Source organism: Trachinotus anak, unplaced genomic scaffold, assembly GCF_046630095.1.
Source record: "Trachinotus anak isolate AG129_WGS33_773 ecotype Australia unplaced genomic scaffold, CSIRO_AGI_Tana_v1 ptg000005l, whole genome shotgun sequence".
NCBI classification, from domain to species: domain Eukaryota; kingdom Metazoa; phylum Chordata; class Actinopteri; order Carangiformes; family Carangidae; genus Trachinotus; species Trachinotus anak.
The window spans coordinates 3,835,235-3,855,928 of record NW_027273856.1 but is presented as its reverse complement, the minus strand read 5'-3'; the positions used below and the strand labels follow the sequence as shown (position 1 = coordinate 3,855,928).

General features: G+C 41.4%; 2 protein-coding genes across 16 annotated transcripts; one reads left to right on the top strand and one right to left on the bottom strand.

The window, feature by feature from the left end:
- Positions 1-948: 948 nt before the first annotated feature.
- LOC139621381 (dynactin subunit 1-like) lies at positions 949-14,461 on the top strand. Of its 12 annotated transcripts, none has more exons than XM_071477846.1 (32): positions 949-1,109; positions 3,017-3,082; positions 3,217-3,411; positions 3,719-3,800; positions 3,915-3,946; positions 4,294-4,314; positions 4,880-4,903; positions 5,877-5,960; positions 6,453-6,605; positions 6,847-6,870; positions 7,386-7,583; positions 7,772-7,976; positions 8,091-8,169; positions 8,527-8,686; positions 8,871-8,975; positions 9,122-9,313; positions 9,425-9,541; positions 9,642-9,794; positions 9,894-10,054; positions 10,245-10,413; positions 10,587-10,655; positions 10,747-10,959; positions 11,131-11,292; positions 11,510-11,641; positions 11,783-11,908; positions 12,009-12,151; positions 12,259-12,425; positions 12,683-12,801; positions 12,894-13,089; positions 13,213-13,286; positions 13,649-13,738; positions 13,860-14,461. In XM_071477846.1, exons 2-32 carry the CDS (start codon positions 3,041-3,043, stop codon positions 13,995-13,997), a joined length of 3,825 nt encoding a protein of 1,274 aa, XP_071333947.1. In that variant the 5' UTR covers positions 949-1,109; positions 3,017-3,040; the 3' UTR covers positions 13,998-14,461. The 12 variants fall into 12 exon arrangements, with proteins under 12 accessions (XP_071333947.1, XP_071333946.1, XP_071333949.1 ...); XM_071477845.1 differs by having other exon boundaries at positions 12,680-12,801; XM_071477848.1 differs by lacking the exon at positions 4,294-4,314 and having other exon boundaries at positions 12,680-12,801.
- Positions 14,462-14,964: 503 nt separating this feature from the next.
- fam113 (family with sequence similarity 113) lies at positions 14,965-20,485 on the bottom strand. Of its 4 annotated transcripts, none has more exons than XM_071477863.1 (10): positions 20,332-20,483; positions 19,719-19,800; positions 19,423-19,502; positions 18,888-19,120; positions 18,002-18,152; positions 16,984-17,230; positions 16,647-16,703; positions 16,164-16,232; positions 15,630-15,839; positions 14,965-15,459 (listed from the first exon to the last, which is right to left on the bottom strand). In XM_071477863.1, the coding sequence occupies exons 1-10, from the start codon at positions 20,350-20,352 to the stop codon at positions 15,314-15,316; spliced, it is 1,296 nt and encodes a 431-aa protein (XP_071333964.1). In that variant the 5' UTR covers positions 20,353-20,483; the 3' UTR covers positions 14,965-15,313. The 4 variants fall into 4 exon arrangements, with proteins under 4 accessions (XP_071333964.1, XP_071333967.1, XP_071333966.1 ...); XM_071477866.1 differs by having other exon boundaries at positions 19,719-19,816; positions 20,332-20,426; XM_071477865.1 differs by lacking the exon at positions 20,332-20,483 and adding an exon at positions 20,074-20,325.
- Positions 20,486-20,694: the final 209 nt, after the last annotated feature.

Below are 20,694 nucleotides of genomic sequence, written 5' to 3'. Positions count from 1 at the left end.
ATTAAATTAGTAGCCAATAACAATCATTTGTATTATCATTAATCTGTAGATAGATAACATTAGAGTATTTTTAAAATTATTTTTATTAGATGATTAATCATTTAGTTCATAAGATGTCAGTAAAAAATGCCAGGTGGCTTTCTCAAAAGAAAGAAAAAAAAAATCCTAATATTTATCTTTGTTCTATTGTTTTATATTTGGCATAATATTTATTGAATGTATTATGTATATTTATTTTTTATGTACCCCTTATAATACAATATTCAATATGATGCATTCATTAATACTCTGTCATTAACTAATTCCAATCTGTAAGTTTAACTTACTTTTCCATTTAGTAATCAGTTAGTATGTTAAGACTAATGCTGATTTAAAAGTCATAGATTACAGTGATTAAGCATTTTATTGTGTTACTTTGACACTTTCCCCTCATGAGGAGTCTTGCTTTAGACACTGTTTTTACCCAATTATCCTTATCCATGTTTGAATTCAAATCTGAGTAAACTACTCCTGAATTGCTAAAGGTCTGTCAAGTCAGAAGCACCAAAAACATCTGCCATCACAATATTATCATATGTGTGTTATTAACACAGTGTGAGTATTTCATTTTTTATATATCACGGGTATTGTCAATACCAGTATATCCCCTAATGTAGATTTTTGAGCATGAAATTGTGTCCAACTGTGAAAACCAAAACCTCAGAGATTCAAGACCACCCTGTTGATTTCTGTTTTCCTGTGCATTTAATTTACATATAAAATATATACATGTAATTTTTTTTTTAAATCACTAAATTGAGTGATTATATACAGCCCATAGACTGTATATAAAAATGGGTCACGGCCATCCCTGCTCCGGACTGGGGCAGTAACACATGATAACACTGGAGGCTTCACTCACACAGGGGGCGCGGCCACCAGGGGCGCTCATTTCCGCTCTCCCCTTTATCTCCGGGCTGTCAGGCCACCGGAAGTGACTTGTCAGACGAGCTGGACTATTTGGATTTACAAGCTAGGTTGCCAAAAAAATAACAACAGAGGATTATTGTTTGACTGCATGAACACCCCAAGGAGCTTCATTTAAAGACAGGAATCTCTGTGTATGCCAGGTGAGCTAAATTACAATATGCAGCTATTCTGTTTTAGCTGCCTAACAGTATGTCTCTGTCTGACTTTAGCTTGCTCGCTAACGTTGTAAGGCCAGTTGGCAAGTTTTTGACGTTAACATTAGCTATAAGGCTAACTAGCCGTTAATTCAATCCTGATGAGTAACCAAACATACGTGTTAAAGTAAAGTTTAACTTGACTTGTTTTAAAATGATGCTGTTTTTGGCTGTTGAACGTAGCTCAAGCTAACGTCAGTAACGCTGAAGCACAATTAGCTTTATTGTGTTTCTCCTTATTGCGCTTTGTTCAACCTGTTTTGCTTTAAAGCTGTTAGATCCTGTGGCGGTATACTTAACTTATATATTGCTTCATGACAGAATAAAAACTAATCATTGAATGAATTCAGCTAATGACCTGTTAAACAGTAGCTTCAAACCTAGATATATTAGCCAACACTAGCCACTGTTTGTCAGCTGGTAACTCATTGAATAATCAAACCAGCTCATCGTTGACATATGTTTTTGTTAAATATTACACCATATTACCTATCAAAAATAAAAAGAGTTAATGTATCAACGACGAGGGAAATAGATTTTTTTCCCCCATCACTACGCCTCAACTGAGTTATATAGTTATCTGTATAAGCGGACAGTAAATTGATTGTCTCCTAACCATTTTGAAGTGGCTCCATGTAAGTTACAAAGTTGACATCCATGTGAAGTTCTTATAGGAAACACAGCAGCTAGATTTTACCCTCCCTTTCTCTGTTCAAATCAGCTGTGACGTTTTGTGGTAGACCACTAAGATCCCTCCTTGAAATCCCACTCATGTGTTGTCCTCTCCTCTCTCCGGAAAAGAGGAAGGGACTAGAAAGTAGCTGAAAATTAGCACTTGAGTCGTATCTTTTTACGGGCGGTAACTTTTAATTATGGCTATGAACAGGCGACATTCTTATACCCCCAGGGTGAGTAACATGGAAAGTAAACATTAAATAATGGTTTATTTGGTACGTCTATTCTAATTTTGATCGATGCATTTGATCACTAGAAGTTATCATATGTAATGGCTAAAAACGTAAAAGTAAAGGTTTGTTACACTCACCATGAAGTGGATGTAGGATTTACCTCGTTGCATATTGTGTCTTCATCAGATAAAATGTGTCGTAATGTAAGTTGAGTAAGCCAAGATGATCCTGTAGAGAAGATGATGTTACCGTCAGTATGTTAACCTATAGGCAAGCTTTTCTTCCTTTTTGTTAATCTCTAGTATTTATTCTACAGGATTCTGCAGAACTCTCTCTGCTTCTCTGAAACTAACAAAATCCGATGTTCCAGCTGCTATCATAGAGCTGCGATAAACTTTTTCCAACCAGTTTTCTGCCCTGTGTTTTAAAACTGTGAGGCAGCATGAATTCACATGTCCTGACAGCTTCATTAAAGGATTAGACTCTACCGATGTCCTAGTTTGTCCTGAATGAGCATCTTTGTGTGAGCAAAGCAGAGATATGGCTTGTTTATTAAGACATCTATTGTGGTCCAGGACATATGACTGGGTGCATGAGTGTGTTTCCATGCTGTGCGGCCTTAGGACTCACTGAATATTTTTGAAGTGAAGTGTTCTTTAATGCTGGAGCAGGGGGTATTACGGGGCATTATTGTTACACATAAAACAATGGTGTTAAGTCTATTTAACCAAGACTAAATAAGACACAAAACATATCATGTCTGAGAAATTCTGAGATTTAAACAAGAAACTCTCTGGTATGTAATGGCCTTTCCTATCTTCTTTATTGTCTCCCTACCTCACTCCTCATTCTGATTGGTAACTAAACTTACTCTGCTTTCTCTTCCCCACATTTCCTCATCTTTCTACCTACCTCTCCCCATCTGTATTCTCCCAAATCCCTCAGCTGACCAGCCCACTGATCAGCAAAATGAGCAGCGCAGGAACAGTGGAGAGTGGTAAACCTCCAAAGGTAGGTCACTGTTCAACACAGACTCAAGATGGGAAGAAAAAGGAATAAAGAAATAGAAATAAATTAAGTACAATCAACTAGTGTGTAATGACTCACAGTCTCTTTTCCTCTTGTCTCCACCTTTCTTCTCCTAGATCGGCTCTATAGTAGAGGTGACAGGGAAGGGTCAGCGTGGCACTGTCGCCTACATTGGCGCCACCCTCTTTGCCTCAGGGAAATGGGTGGGTGTCATACTGGATGAACCTAAAGGCAAGAATGATGGCACCGTGCAGGGGAAACGCTACTTCACCTGTGAGGAAAATCATGGCATATTTGTCAGACAGTCCCAGGTTAGTCACATGCTCCACAGCCTCCTATCATGTAGTCACATGGATTGCTTGACATGCTTGGGTGAGAGTGGGTTGGGGGCTTGGTTCTCATGGTTTCAGCAGAGACTTACCTTTTTTAAAGGATGTATATTATTTCTAATAAAACTTAAACATACTGTACATTATGAATGAAAAGTGTCAGCAGTTTTATAGGATGGTGGTTTCCATTGCAGCATTTACTCCTAATAACAAAGGAACATTTGCTTGTTCCTACTTCCACCCTTGTGTGCATGTTGTCCTGATCACAACTCTGTGTCTGTGTGTACAGATCCAGGTGGTAGAAGAGGGCTCCAGTGCCACCTCACCAGATACTCCTGAGTCCAGCACTTCCAGGATACCCAAACAAAAAGGTGAGTCTGGGCCACAGTTGTGTCTCAAATTCATACTTTAGAAAGTAGTACTTCAAAACAAATAATAATAACAGTAAATGATAATAATAGAAATTCTTCATTTGTTTCCTTCAGACATTCCAGAGACTCCCAGAACATCCAAACAGGTAGGCAACCATCACTTGCACCTCACTGTATTTGTTTCATTTGTCAGAATAATAATTGTTTCCATGACTCCGCTTTGACGAAGGTGTGGATCACTTTAAATTCATACCTGCCCTTTCCAGAGCAGCGATGCTGGTTTAAAAGTGTTGAATAAGATCAATCAGACCTTTAAAGCAACTGAATCCATTTCAGAGTGGTGATATGACGATCAACCCTCTCTCTGACTTGTCCTTTGTGTCGAAATGTCCCCTCAATTTTCCTTTTTCTTTACAATGAGAATGAATTTCTGTTTTGCCTCTCAGCTTTTGGGTTGATGTCTCATCTGTGTTTTTCTGAATACCTTTTGCAGACACCAGTGAATATTAAGAAGGTAGAAGTATTTAACTTAAACACATTTGCTTTGGCCTGGTTGTTACCGATCTCACTAATATGGCAACGCATCTTTTGCATTAATGTTACCCTCTCACATGTTGCACGGGACATAAAGACATCACTTGCCATTGATAGATGTCATTTTCACTGAGTTTTCATTATTGTTGCTGTTGTTGTTTGCTCTCTCACTTTATTTTATTTACTTTTTTTCTGGTGAAGGCATCCAGCAGAAACATTTAGAGACCAAACTCGTGACTCTTTTAAAGTCATCATGATGGTGTCTTTGTCATCCCTCTTGGCCTCACAATTCAGTGACGTCAACTTTGTTGCATGAATTCACATTTTATTCTGCTCCTGTGCCTTGAATCATCAATTCTCTAAAATGGTGTTAATGATGCATGCAGCCCTGAAGCTATGATCAGTGGATATAAACTAACAGTGGATATGCTTCTTATGCTGCTTATCTCTTACCTTGCTTCACCACTGGATGTGTGTGTGTGTGTGTGCGCGCGCGTGTGTGTGTCCTTCCCTCTCTCTGCAACTCACCTCCTCCTCTCCTCCAGTCTTCTACCCGCCGCTCTGCCAAGGTGAGCTTGCCTACAGCAGACCGGGGAGGTCAGATGGCATCCAAACACAATGATTTAAAACAGCAGTGAATTCTGAAAAGCTTTGTTAATTTCATGTTTCAACCTTCTGAGGGAGTTGTGGGCAAGTTGAGTCAAGGGCACAGCTTCAGATTTCTTGAATTCTTCAAACAGCCATGCATTTCTGTCGAGTATGATAAGAAGTACCATACTTTAGAGCAGTCAACTGCATCAGTTTGATAAGTGTAATATTGAGATTACAGTCGTGGTGTGTGTATATATAGACTCTTCACTAAGGATTTCTCAGTGTTTTTGCCTCTAAATCTCGGTAATTTTCCATAGTTTCATCAGGCTTTTGGTAATTGTGACAGTGGTGACTTTCATTTGGCAGCACAGTTGGACTATTGCAGGTGTCCCTCTCTCAGCTGATGTCCACCTTAAGAAACAGTTCCCATAAAAGGCTTTTTCCATTCAGCAGATTGTAATTGGCAGTAGTTGGCTTAGCTGTTAGTCTGTTGTAATTTGTGCTGAAGGTACATAACATTTGTCCTACATTAATAGACAGCAATGGAATTCCTTCTTATTCAAGAGAAAAGATTATGAATTCTTTCCATCACTCTTGAATTACATTAAAAACTGTCATAAAAAGTGTGATCAGAATTTAATAAGTTTGGTCTCCAATATATATTCACTGTTATGTTTCCAGAGATAGTGATTATATTCTGTGACACAAGACAACATGTTTGGTAGTGACATTAAGTTAAGTTTCAAAGTTCTTTTAAAGAGCTGGTGATTGCTGTGCATTTGTACCCATTACATGTATAATATGAGGATAATTAAATCACTGACTGGTAACTGATGTGTTTATAGATGGGCAAACAGTACCACACACTTACATTTTGTAACAGCAGACTCACTTTGCAGCTGAGGTTTACAAATAAGTCCTAACACGGTCTCTATGATCACACTGTGGCAGTGGAGCACACCACGTCTCGCGCCTGCCACCTCCCTCCCTTCCCTCTTGGTACGTCCCTCCGGCCGCCCCAGCCTGTCGCTCATGGTACGCTCTGTCATATCCGAGTACCTCACCTGTTGCCTCACAGGGAGTGGTGAACTGCTTAGTCACTGAAAATGGGTGAATTTGTGGCACAGATACAGGGCTCTACTACTCAAACAAACTCTAACTAGTGTCTTTCTGACCTACTAGGAGAACATTTGTTGTGTGGGGAGGTGAAATGCTTTGTCCAGGAATATACATTATTATATTTTATCATATAAACTATGTACAGCAGCACAGTCTAGCCCAGGAAACTCACTCTTCTGCTGGGTTCATTAAAGTTGTGTGGTCACTGGGGGAGCTCCTGTTAGTCAACTGGATTGTGTATTGACAGTCACATACTTAACACTACATAAATGATGCCTGTAAAATGTGTAGACTGCAATGGTTTAACTCACTTCTTCGTTCACTCTTTCCTTCCTCCTGTCTTTCATCTCTCATGTTCTCCCTCTCACCACCACATGTTACTGATCTCTTACTGTCCTTTGCCAACAGGCATCTCGTGAGAGCCTGTCGACTTCTCTGTCTGGTGATGTCAGTGAGGTGGGCCTGTCCTCACACCAGGGTGCACTGGGAGCTCCTGTCGTGCCTCAGCCCAGCGGGTCACCTGCAGCAGCCTCTGCCCCAGTTCCAGCTACCCCAAGCAAGGTGGGTCCCTGATGATTAGAAGTGTCAGCACAGCTGGAGAAATATGCCCAGAAAGACCTAGAATAAAAATATGAACTAGTCATGTCTTCATATGGAATTCATTACAATATTGTGGTTCATTTTCAGTACGCCCGGCTTTGTCAGAATGTGACATCTCCATCATTTTGTTTCTATTTTTCTATCATATTCGTCATTTTAATGAGCTTGTCCCATTTCATCCATGTCGTCATTGTTTGACCAGGTGGAACCTGCCCTTTCCAAACAGGTAGAGTTTTCTAATGGATACGTGCATGCTGGTGATACCTGGCATGAGTTTACTAACAAACTCAAAACAACAATGGGCAAAATGACCCTCAGCACACCTTCTCAATACTTCACATAATGGTTTTGTAATCTCCTCACAGTGAATTTTATGGTGATGATGCATGGTTTAACTTCCTAAGACACTGAATGAAATACTCTATTCCACCATTTTGTTTGGGGGGGGGGGATAAATAAGTCTTTGTTTGTTGTACGTTACCGTTTGAGGCAGAGTTTCCTGTTGAAGCAGTGGATTCAGAGGTTGAAGTCACCTAATTGAGGAAATTATTTTCATTTATCATCTTGGTCTGAACTTTTGGTGGTGGGATTTGATTAGTGTTTTTTTATGTTTCCTAACTGCCTCAAAATAAAATCTTGGGATATAAAAATGTAAATTTGCTGAAGGCAGCACATTAAACTGCAGGATCTTTTATCTTACTGAGACGCCGTGCCCTCCTGCTCTCCTGTCTTCCTTCTCAGGAGGAGGAATCACTGCGCGCTCAGGTCAAGGACCTGGAGGAGAAGCTGGAGACCCTGAAGATGAAGCGGACAGAGGACAAGGCCAAGCTGAAGGAGCTTGAAAAACACAAGATTCAGCTGGAGCAGCTTCAGGAATGGAAAACCAAAATGCAGGAGCAGCAGGCCGAGCTGCAGAAACAACTCAAAGAGGCCAAGAAGGTACAACAACAAATAAATCTGTCAAAAGACTCAACTACAGTGTTATCATGGTGTTTACATTGTATTGTGACAAAGATGAAATTGATACAGATTTGTAGAATATAAAATGGCTGTGAGAATGGAAGAAGCAGCTCCTCTGTCATCATGTATATCTTTTTAAAGCTTTATTTTGTACATCCAAATTCCAGGAAGCCCGCGAAGCACAGGAGGCCAAGGACCGCTACATGGAAGAGATGTCAGACACAGCAGACGCCATCGAGATGGCAACGCTGGACAAAGAGATGGCTGAGGAGCGCGCAGAGTCATTGCAAGTGGAGGTGGACACACTGAAAGAGAAAGTGGAGGAGCTCTCCATGGACCTGGAGATCCTTCGACATGAGATTTCAGAGAAAGGTTTATACTCTACTCACCAAGTCAAAAAGACCTTTTTAGTCTCTTCCATCTGTGTCTCTTCCTCTTTCTGTCATGATTTTCTTCAGTGTGTTGCCCTTTTGTTTTCTCCTGCAGGCTCAGATGGAGCTGCCTCAAGTTACCACGTCAAACAGCTGGAGGAGCAGAACTCCAGACTGAAGGAGGCGCTGGTCAGGTCGGTCAAATGTTTAGTCAAAAGGAGCTTTTTAGAAAGTCTAAAAAAGTAAAGTTAAAAAAGTAGTAATTAATAAATGGATAGCATGTTAACTGTAGTTACAATGATATTAATACCACATGGTGTGCTCATATCAAAATTTAGGATGTGTATATCTTTTAATAGAAACAAGTGGAGTGAGAGAAGGGATAATATAACCTCTCTTCAGCTGCTGAGTTTTTAATGTCCCCAGAAAACCTTACTTTACTTGTGAAATAACTGTAAAGAAATCACGTCAGTTCATAGGTAACCTTCACAACCTGTAGCAGTATGGTCTGCAACCAGTAACAAAGTTTTGCTTTTCCTGTTCCTCCTCAGGATGCGTGACCTGTCATCTTCAGAAAAACAGGAGCATGTGAAGCTGCAGAAGCAGATGGAGAAGAAGAACACCGAGCTGGAGACTCTGAGGACTCAGAAGGAAAAACTGCAGGAGGATGTCAAGCAGGCAGAGGCCACTATCGATGAGCTGAAAGAGCAGGTCAGAGAGGACCTCTTTTTATGAGCTGCTGGTGCTGCTGCTTTAGATTTCAACATGTTCATAAAACAAGAAACACATTTAAATGTAATTTTCCCCTCCATCTAAGTGTAGGCATTTAAAAGAAGCATGGACATAATTAAACTGTACATATATTCTTTCCTGTTTGTGTGTGTGCTTGTACCAGGTGGATGCTGCTCTGGGGTCAGAGGAGATGGTTGAGACCCTGACAGAGAGGAACCTCGACCTGGAGGAGAAAGTCAGAGAGCTGAGAGAAACCGTCACCGATTTGGTGAGTGCAGCTACGTTTATGATTCATCTTCAATAAGTTTCTGTTCTCAATCCATTACATTGTTTTCATAATGTGCAAGTATTCACAGTTTCAGCTTGTAAGTATTCAGCTTCACAAAATTCCTGTGCTTTTTCCTGCACCTATAGGAGGCGATCAATGAGATGAACGATGAGCTCCAGGAAAACGCCAGGGAGACAGAAATGGAGCTGAGAGAGCAGCTGGACCTGAGTGGAGCAAAGGTCAGAGAGGCTGAAAAAAAGGTGGAGGCTGCCCAGGAGACTGTGGCGGATTACCAGCAGACCATCAGCAAATACAGAGACCTCACCACCAGGCTCCAGGTGGGTGGACAGAGGGCAAAACACTCACGCTTTAGAAAGTGAGCTTGACACGGACACTACATTTTGTGGATGCCCTGATGCCAAATGTGCTTTTTTCCCCCTGTACATTAGGAGGACAATAGGGAGCTGATCAGCCAGCAGAATGCCAATGCTGAACAAGTTCAGCAACCACCTGCAGAACTGTTTGACTTCAAGATCAAGTTTGCAGAGACCAAGGCCTACGCCAAGGTAGGAGGCCTGCTCACAGTGGAGTCTCACAGTTATACATCTTTGGAGATCAGTTCTCTCACCCTTCAGTCTCTTAAAAACTACTCATTTGTATCTCCAGGCCATTGAGATGGAGCTGAGGAAAATGGAAGTGGCTCAGTCAAACAGACAGGTGTCTCTCCTCACCTCCTTTATGCCAGACTCCTTCCTCCGTCATGGTGGAGACCATGACTGCATACTGGTCCTCCTGCTCATCCCCAGGCTCATCTGCAAGGTATGAAGCTGTGTGGGATTTTTTTTGAAATTCCAATTGTTGTTCTCTGCCTGTTTCTGTAACTAATACTGAAGGTGTTTGTATCCTTGTACCTGATAGGCGGAGCTGATCAGCAAACAGGCCCAGGAGAAGTTTGACCTGAATGGGAAGCTGGAACAGGGGACGGGGCTCAGAGGGCCTCCAGGAGAGCAGCGCAGTTTTGCCTCAGGACTGGTGTACTCCCTCAGCCTGCTGCAGGCCACCCTGCACAAATATGAACAGTACGCACTGCAGCTTCTTCACTTATATGCCAGGAATAAAAGAAGAATTGTTTCTAGGATGTTGGAAATAAAAGCAATTTATTATAGTTTCACAAATGAAAAATATGTCTAGAATAATTAGAATCTGCTGCTCCGATGAGGTAAACCTTGTTTATTCCATTCTTTCCCCCCTCCCCTGCTCTGGTTCTAGGGCTCTGAGCAGCTGCAGCGTGGAGGTCTTTAAGCGCATGGGGACACTTTACTCTGAAATGAACTTCCATGAGCGCTCCCTGGATTATTTCATCGACCTGCTGCATAAAGACCAGCTAGACGAGACTGTACAGGTGGAACCCCTGACTAAGGCCATCAAGTACTATCAGGTAACAAACACTTCAAAAACTGAAATTAAAGTAAACAGTATTCCCTTAAAATTTTAAGTTCCAGTCATCACTATAATTACCTTTAAAAATCTATCCGTTTTATCCCATTTATACAAAACTTCATGCAAACTTAATCAGATAGCGTTGTAACTCGCTGTTGTTTTGTTTTCCAGCAACTGTACAGCGTCCATCTGGCAGATCACACTGAGGACTGCACCGTGCAGCTGGCTGACCACATCAAGGTACTTCAAGCCTCTTCAGTGGTGGCATCTTTCTGTTGAGCAAAGTAAAGCATAGCAGTAGGATTACCTAACTCCACCCTCTCACCTCCAGTTTACCCAGAGTGCCCTGGACTGTATGGGAGTGGAGGTCTCTCGTCTGCGGGCGTTCCTGGCCGCAGGTCAGGAGAGCTCTGGACTCTCTGTGCTTCTGAAGGACCTGGACACTTCCTGCTCTGATATCAGACAGTTCTGTAAGAAGATCCGCCGTCGCATGCCTGGAACAGATGTGGTTGGAGTACCAGCTGCTCTCAATTTTGGACTGCCGGTATAATACATACATAAATGCTCAGAAACATACATGTGCATAGTGAATGGCTGTATGATAAAGTTTCCTTTTTCTTCTTTTATCCCTTGTATGACTGAGACACTGTCTAATGATTATTAACGACTGATCTACAGTATGTGTTTGACGGACACGTCTTGTCTCATCTGGCAGGTATCAGAGACGCTGACAGAGTGCAGGCGCCAGCTGACCCGTGTGGTGGCTGTGCTGCAGGAGGTGGCTGCAGCCGGAGCTCAGATGGTTGCGTCTCTGGCAGAACAGGAGGGTCTCAATGCTCTCAAACTGGAGGACATCGCCTACAAGGCTGTGGAGCAGGTACTGTGAATAATCATTTGACAGTCCCTCTGATGGGAGCTAATGAATGATGCCCTACACCACTCAGCAACTAGTATTTCTAACACTTAGTTTTGCTTTAGGAATATAAAGATAAATGTTAGTTTTAGTGGATGTGGGTAGTTGGTTTTAGGTTGCTGCTGGTTTTTGGTTATATCCTGTCCTTTTTATCTGTGACTGACCTCTTTTCTCCACCAAGGTATATGGCTCCCATGGCGTGAGTGGGCCGGAGTGTCTGCGTCAATCCTGCTCCTCCGTCATTGCTACCATGAACAAGATGGCTACGGCCATGCAGGAAGGAGAGTATGATGCTGACAAACCTCAGGGCAAGGTATTTGCACGCCTTAGCTTTTTCACTCGGGTGAATCATATAATTCAGAAACTAAAATCCAAGCATATTTCTGCCACTCCTTTGTCATTCTTTCCCCATTTAAATTCTCACCTTGTTATCGTCTCCCCCTCATGTCCTCAGACTCCTCCTGTGGAGATTAGGGCAGCCACCGTCAGGGCCGAGATGACTGATGCTGAGGGTCTAGGAGTTAAACTAGAAGACAGAGAGACGGTCATCAAGGAGCTCAAGAAGTCTCTCAAGATCAAGGTAACACTGAAGATCACATCTGAAAAAATTATGCTGAGAAATCAAGTTTTGTAAATAACAGAACAGATGTAACTGATGTGGCTGTACCTCTCTCCCCCAGGGTGAAGAGCTGAGTGAGGCCAACGTCCGTCTGAGCCTGCTGGAGAAGAAGCTGGACACCTCCACCAAAGACGCAGATGAACGAGTGGAGAAGATTCAGACCAAACTGGATGAGAATCTCAACCTGCTGAAGAAGAAAGAAAAGTAAGAACTATAAGAAGCAAACAGACTTAATCAACTCATTTTAACTCAGGAGGCAGATTTCAGTTTCTCATCTTTCTCTTGCTCGCCCTGTTTCTCTTTATCTTCAGGGAGTTTGAGGAGACGATGGATGCTCTGCAGGCTGATATCGACCAGCTGGAGGCAGAGAAGGCAGAGCTGAAACAGCGCATCAATAACCAATCAAAGATGACCATCGAAGGCCTGAGAGGCCCCCCTGCCTCTGGAATTGCTTCCATTGTTCAGGGATCTGGAGGAGGTAAATTACTGCATGTTCATGGGCACTTTCTGTAAGCGGATTTAAATGTTGTCACTGGATGTTTGATGAAAGATGTGATGGCCTGTAACTACTGCAGTAATGGTAAATGTGTTATTCCTACACCAATCAGATTTTAGGAATCAAACAAATAGTCTCCAAATTCTAGGAAAAAAAAGACACAACACTGTCAGAGGAGAAATGCAGGATGTCATATTGATTTAATGTCTCTCACCACTCTCCCTTCCTCCCTCCAGCAGGTCTGCCTCCATCCATGGCAGGGCCAGTGCAGGTGGTGGACTCCCCGCTCCTCAGGCAACAGGTTGAGGCTCAGAGACTGGGCATTAAACACCTCAAGAATGAAAATAACAGACTTAAGGTACACTGTCTGAAGTTGGTGTTATTATATTGTTGGATTTTGCTGGCTGTTTAAACCTTGGTAATATTCACCTGGAGTATATTTACTCACAGGCAGAGAAGATGAGGGCCCAGCTCGCCTCCCTGCCTCCACTCCGCCCTCCCAAACTGCCACAAGTGTCCAAAGAAAGCTCCATGCCTCCAGAGGGACTCAACACTGGCATCTATCGCAGGACTGACCAACTGCTGGCAACGCTGCTCAAGCTGAGTGCAGAGTTTAAAGTGGTGGACATCACTGGCAAAACAGCAGGTGTGTGTGTACATTTATTGAACCTTTTTAATAAGCTACTGTTTAAAATGTGCATTTCGTCCGTTGGATTTCATTTTCCAAAGACTGATTTGTCTTTGTCTTTCTTTGTTGTGTTTCTTCCAGTTAGTGCCAGCGCCCAGCTGCTGGAGCAGACGGCTCGGCTGCAGAACCTCAGTGATGCTCTGGACAAACTCAAGGTGACCACTTCTGTATCAACTCTCTTGTCCTTACTAGGGCTGCACAGTTAATCAAAATATAATTAAGATTGCAATATGGCCAAGTCCAATATCCAAATAGCAGGAGCTGCAAAAAAATCGCAAAGGGAAAATGCACGTTTGGTACAAGCCCCATCAAAGATCTCACGTTTTGAGTCTTTTTGAATTTTTTGAATTTTTTTTTTTCCAGTGGAAATGAAATGCAAAAACAATCCTTCCAACTGAAATCATGACTCATATCACAATAGGATTTCTTTTTTTGCATGTTGTGCAGCCCCAGTCTTCACCATGTCCATAAGCTGTCAGCAACACAAAAAACTAAAATTTGGAAATGTCTGTTTCAGGGAGAAGTAGCTGAACATGTAGTCTCATATCAGCCTGGAGCAAAGGCTTCCTCCGACTTCGCCACCTTCCCGGTCTCCTCCTTTGTTAAGGTAAAAGCATACAGTGCTTACACACACTTTCAGTTTCAAGACTTAAGTGTTATGCTAGTCAGAAGAAACTGCACTTTTGCACATGTAATGTTAGACCATGTGTACCTGCCTTGTTTCTTAGGCCAAGGAAGAGAAGCAGGGAGGAACAGTGTTAGTAGGTCGTGTTTCCATTCCATGCAACCGTGGACAGGAACAGGTCCACCGCCTTGTCCTGTCACAGCAGCAGCTCCAGCAGGTCCACTGCCTCCTCATGGCTTAAGATGACACTCCGTTGACCCACAGCCAAACTCAACAGCACATCAAGAAAGCTTTTGTTCTTATTTTTTTCTCATTCCAGCTTCCACTTCACTTCAACATTCTCCTATTTATCCCTTTGGCTTTTCTCTATTCTCAGGAAACTGTATCCAATATTTGCAAAGTTAAGACTAAAGCACTAATAAAACTGAGGCAGAGGCGCATCTTTATATTGACATAAAACTGATTGGTGTTTGATTACTTTGAATGAAGTCCAAATGGATTTCACTTCTGAGTGTCACATTATGAAGGCGTCATGTTTTCATCACTAAAACAGTTTGTATGCACCAATTTTGTGGAAATGGGGAAAACTAACTAGCAACAAGTCATGTTTACTGTACTTGCACCTCTTTAGTTTTTTCTCTTTGTATCTTTTGTATTTGTAGTAATTCAGACAATAAAAGTGAGCAATTCACTTCAGAGCAAGAATCATCATTTGTGAATTTGTCAGTGTTGATTTTGACTGATGAAATGTGAAACCTGTATAATAATATCTGCAGTGTTGAAAGAAATTAGCTACTCCCAGGTTTACAGTCTTTGAGGGTCCACTGCCAGTTAGGGCTGTGGAGAATGGCAGGTTTAGGTAAATCATATACAGTTTAGGGTCCCAGTCTATTTAAATTCTAATCTCTTAATTAACTTTAGTTAAGGATTATGGATTAGGAATTATATACATATTACTATAGTCAATGTTAGGAATAAGACCTTTAAAGTTCTGCAGCCAAAGCTACTTTTGTACCAGAGGGTTAAGTGAATGTAAATGTAGCAGGATTACATTGTAACTGAGTTGAGGCAAACAGATCAGATCTAAGCCCTAAAGGGAGCAAAATGTTGATACTGTTCTCCACCTGTGTGGGATGTGAGACAGAGGGATCATTAATTTAGAGCTTAAAGTGATGTCATTTTAGAATAAGTCAAAAACAGAGGTCATGAAATGTTAGACTCAGCTTTAATAGAACACAATACGTTACACATTGTAAATGCACAATTAAAATAAAAATGTAAAATCTATTTGATGCCAAAGAACAAATGAAAATTCAAATTTCTGTAGGAGTACTAATTTACAATATAAGAAAAGGAACAATATGCATGTATGACATTCACTTATTTACATAAAATCTAGGTGTGAACTAAGCAGTGTAAGGTTCAATGCTTCCTCCTGGTTACAAGCCTTTATATGGTTCTGAGTTAGAACATACACAATGTACTGCAGATGGTGCTGCAGATACGAGAAGATAACAATAAGAGGAATTTCAACAAGTCTAAATCTTGTACAACACTTCAGTAGTAGTGGCCATTATGTGTGTATTGACTGGACCTGTGATGGGTGTATGGAGCATAGTAGTATCTGCGTCGGCTCCTCATCACATACTGATGATGGTGCTCATGGTAGGGCTCAAAGTGGTGGGGGGGTCTGTAGTCGAAACCTGGAAAACATACAGAACAACAGGCTCTGACATCTGTCATTAAAGGTGAAAAAGGACCCGTATATCTTGTGTTACAACAAATACTCTCAGAAGCATCCACATTGAAATGAAGTATTACCTGAGAAGCCACAAAAATGTTTACACTGGAGAGCTACCATTTGTACACTTACCATTTCCAACATTTCCATGTTTATACTTGTGTCTGTGGACTGGTGGGTGAGGCCGTGGTGGAGGGGCAGGTCTGTAAGCTCCAGCAGCCTCACGTCGATGCGTCTGCTGCTGTGGGTTGTTGCCTTCGAAGCTCAAGTAGTTATAAGGGAGGGAATCGCTAAAGAATTCCTCCTTGTAGCCGTTGTAATTTCTCTTGGTTGGGTGCCTCTCTGTGAAACACACACAAGAGTTGAAGGGGAGAGGGCCAGGGATGACTAAAACAAGCAAAATGTGATGTTGGCTGCAATATCTTCCTGTCTTTTGAAATCATATCTACTCCACAAGACAATGACATTTTTAGAAACACTTTGATATCACACTGCATCATAAATGAGCAAGGTTATTTTAATAGGACACCATTAGTTTGGCTGTTGATTCAGAAGTAGTAAACAAGTATTTATAAGCATTTTTAGCAGTTTTTTTTTTCTTTTGAACACAGATCAAGGACACAACAAACTGACATAAATAAAAAACCTCTGTGTTTTAGACCTCACCCATGTTGGAGAAGTAGTTGGCAGGAGGAGGGTAGTGGTAGTTAGAGGCGGACTGTAGTTGACGCACCCCTGAAAAAGCATAAAGAGTTGCATCAGAAAATTGCAGATTATTCTAATACCACCTACAATTTAATTTCACACTGAAGCCTAAAGAACAAAGCAGACATTCAATTGGGAATCACAAACATAAACCTAAGCCTGAGAATTTTATTGAAACAACTGCCTTATTATCTACTAAAATCCTCCCCAATTATTTCTGAAGTATTTGCATGAAACCTGACAGTTCCAGTCTGACTTCCAGTCATCATGAAGTCCAGTGTGATAACATAACATACACAATTCAACAAGTTTTTCCAAACCCAAACATGCCCTAGTATTTATCAGTTTCACACGGTGTCCTGGTTAATGAGATGCCTTGTCCTACACTAATAAAACCAACAGAAATAATCCTTTTAAACACATCACCACCACCTGAGGTCTTACCTGCAGGGTTGATTGCATTTCCATAAACTGGCTGCTTAACAATGACCTCAGTATTTTCTAAAAAGAACAAACTCATGTTAACCTAGATTAATTTAAATACTTTCATTAAAAAGACAACAAACAAAAGTCATAAATACATTTGTAATATTTGCCAGAGTAACGTCTATATCTGAAGTGTTCTGGAGTACATAACAAGTACAGTATGGAGAAAACACAAAACACCACCATCCCATTACTGCACTGTGCCTAAACCACAAGTCGCATCTTACAGTAGGAGTCTATGCTCCTGTGTGTGTGTGTCTGTGAGCACTTGTGTGTGAGCTCTCTTCCTCCTCACCAACAGCTGTCAGTGGACAGGGCATAATGACGCCCCAGGCCTGTGCAGCATGCTGTAACAGCAGAGAGGTTATCCTGCGGTGGGCAAGGGCGTTCCAGTGGACTCCATCGTTTGTGCGATGATGCAGGGAGAAGCGGAACTGGAAGTGGAGGTCCAACACATCCATCCCATAGGTGTCAGCCAGAGTCCCACTGTAAAAGTTTGCTTCGATCACATCATAACGCAGCTGGGGGGCCTTGTGCTCAATCTGAAAGAAGGAGAGAGGACAAAGCACTAACGGTGCTGTCACATCAAAATCTGCCTCATGTGGCCAAACGCCAAGGGTAGGGTTGTATGCATAACCTGGAGAGCTAACATGGCTAGAGGGTTATCAACAGCTGTCCAGTAAATGAAACAGCATTTCAAACATTTAACTGGCATTAACCCATCACTGTAATTTTGCCTGCACGTATAAAACTAGAATACAAACACAGTATTTCCTGAATGAGAGGTCAGTCCCAACTCCTCTCTCAAACCAAATGGACATGAGACAGATTTTGCAAGTCAAAGTTCAATCACATTGAACTCTGCTTGAATTTATGTAAATTTGTTTAGATGTTGTGAATGCATTAACTACATCTATAAGGACCCTGTTATGAACTATGATCTTTGAGGTTTTAGTACAGACAGCCAGTATAGTCCAACTAAAACAATCATCAGTAAATAAAAATATTTTCTTGTATTCGTCTCTGATGATATATATTTCTGATGATACCGGTGAAGCCTGGTGAAGTTTGTACACCTGTTGTCCTTCATGCTGCTGACAGGACAGCTGGCTCTGAGACTGAGACATGACACTGCGACTGTGGTCGGACTCAGTGCAGATTGAATGAATGTACATCTCAGCAGCAGCTACCGCTGTTGTTTCTAATCAAATGTGAATTCCAAGCAAGAGAGTTTAAAAGGAGATATTCTATGTCAGATTGTGTGTTAATGTGACCCAACAATACCAGTCTTTCATGTATACTTAACAACATACCTCAGGCACCAGGAAACCACCTTTGATCCTCTCTGCTAATGGCATGGTGAGGTTCCATATGACCAGGGTTTCCGCTGGCAGAATACCGCTGAGCTCATCAAAGAACTTATATAGGTTCTCCTTGTAGTCATCAATCCAAGAGGAATTGTATCTGCAAACCCAAAAACAAATGTACTGTTCACAAACTAATCAAACTGGGGCTTAATCTAAACACATTTAGTGACCACTTACACCAGGAAACATGTTAGACCAAAAGCTTCGGGGGCTTACTGTGGTTCAAGCTAACTTTGTCCTCTTAAATGTGGGTTTGACTCATCAAGCATCTATGGAAGCTGTTTAGTGCAACCACCAGCTCTTCAGCTGCAGGAAACTGTCCACATTCACCCACACCTCCCTCAGCCTCTCTGTTACATCAAGAGGTGGGGATGAGGGAGAAATTAATAGATTAGACCTCAGCCACACCCTTTTGGAATTGTTAACAGTTTTTGCCAAACCAAACACACTTTTAGTCAACAAACTTGCTCAGCTAGCTCACCATACACAGGCTTAAAAATAAAAATAAAAAAAAATAAAAAAAAATTGAATAATAATAATAATAATAATAATAAAATATATTGATATATGCTTAAAGATAGCAACTAATCCAGGGACACAGGATGAGATTGTTTTGTTGTTTTCTTTAAAATAATTTGATTGATTTGTATCAACCTCAACTGACAAACAGCTGGACACTGCAACAAACTATCTTGTGGACAGGTCTTACCATTTGAAATTACACGTCATATTCTTACAATATGACGTGGTCCATGACATCATGAACCATGAATGAATAGCAAGGTAATTAGTACTGCTTGTGCCGTTAATAGTTAATCTTTTGCTGAAGCACCTTGAAATATCCCAAACACAGGAGTTGACAATGACAACATCTGGTTTCAAGCTGTGGCGGAAGTCTTCTAGGACACTCTGCATGTAGCGAGAGTAGATGCGTGTCACAAAGTAGAAGCGGACCAGGTGGTGGGCAGACTGAAATTGCCGAACTTCTCGGTACTCTATTCCATTGTGCATTTGGCTTAGACAACCTCCTTCTACCAGGCAGTCCTGTTCAAAGCTCATCTCCCCCTGAAGAAGAGTGACGTTAAAGTGAGGACAACAGGAACAAATAGAAAAGAGACACATAAGACATCTATTCCAGAACAGGAAATCATAAAGTCTGAATGTTTGTACTTAGATGAATAGCTGAGAACAAGTCTGATCATAAAAAACATGTTTAAGATCAAGTGGATGTTGCTACACTTAGATCTTTGAAATAAAAGCTTATAATTGACACTTTTATCTAAAGCAGCATACACTTTCATATCAGTGCTTTCAGCTCCTCCTCTTCTTTATATAAGTATTTTAATCTGGTAAATGTTAGTCCTTGCCTTGGTCTTGAGTTGTCTTAACGTGAGATATTTCTCCTTCTGTATCAGCAGAACAAGGTCCTTGTATACAGACCGCTGAACTGAGAAGGAAATGACAGAGTCTCAAAACTGGTAGTGGGAGAGGTTGATCCATGTTTACAGCCCAGCAATCCAGCACAGGGTTTATCTGCCTGCCACTTCATCCAAGAGCAAGAGGAATCATTTACATAGATCACAATCTCGTTCGCTATAAACTTTTTATGCATACCCGTTGAAATATTATTTGAATGAGAGAGTGAATTTAAAATCCTACTTACTGGAGTCTCCCAACACCACAATGAACTTGTTCTGGAGCAGCTGGCTGGCCTGCTTGTGGCTCACGAACTTCATTATCTCCTTCTGTTATTTACAAAGCCATTTTTTTTTTAATCAAAACAACGTGAAAGTGTTCACAGGTGCATTTCCCCATGAACTAAAATAGTGGATATTAAGTGAGGTAGACTTCACAAGTGTTTCCAGGAGGAATAAAGCTAGACTACAGAATTCCTGAGCCATCAATAGTAATGGTGGCTCAGACAATACAAACCTTTACTCAATTAGCATTAGCATACTAATTAACGTCGTTATGGTAAATTAGCTCCAGTGATCAATTAAATTTCAAGAGATACTTACCATTGTTGAATTTAGGGGGGAATTGTGGAGTTATTTATTTACACAGATGAAGCTATCTAATAACATTAGCCGTTTCAAAATGATCTCGCTGTTAGCGGTTTGTTTTCAAAGCTAACAACCGTTAGTCTGAACGCGTTTGACTTCAGGAGCCAAAGCCACAAAATCTTCACCAGACGACTGCTGCTCCACTTGTAAAGTTGTTTAACAGCTGTGGAAGTTACTTCACTTTGTAACTAAAACATAGAAGTTATAACTTACGGTATTCTTCGACTCCGTCATTATTCCGTTAGACACAGGTGTGTTCAATTTGATGACGCCTTTACTGACTGTCGGAAATGTCACAATTTTCGTGCGCGGTTTGGCATTTCGCGGCAGACAATATGGCGGACGTCCGCAAGTGGTCCCCTTCTTCTTGGCTGACAGGCCGCCAAAAATGGGGATTGTCCCCATCCCTAGTTTTTCTAACCCAGAGATTAACCAGTAGTCCTTAGATGGTATTACACTAAGTGACATTGATTAAAAGGTAACCCACTGTTTAAGATGGTGAAGAACTTCATGTATGTTGTCAGGCTCTTCAGATGTCATATTCCTGAAGTGACAAGTTCTTAGTCATAAAGATTG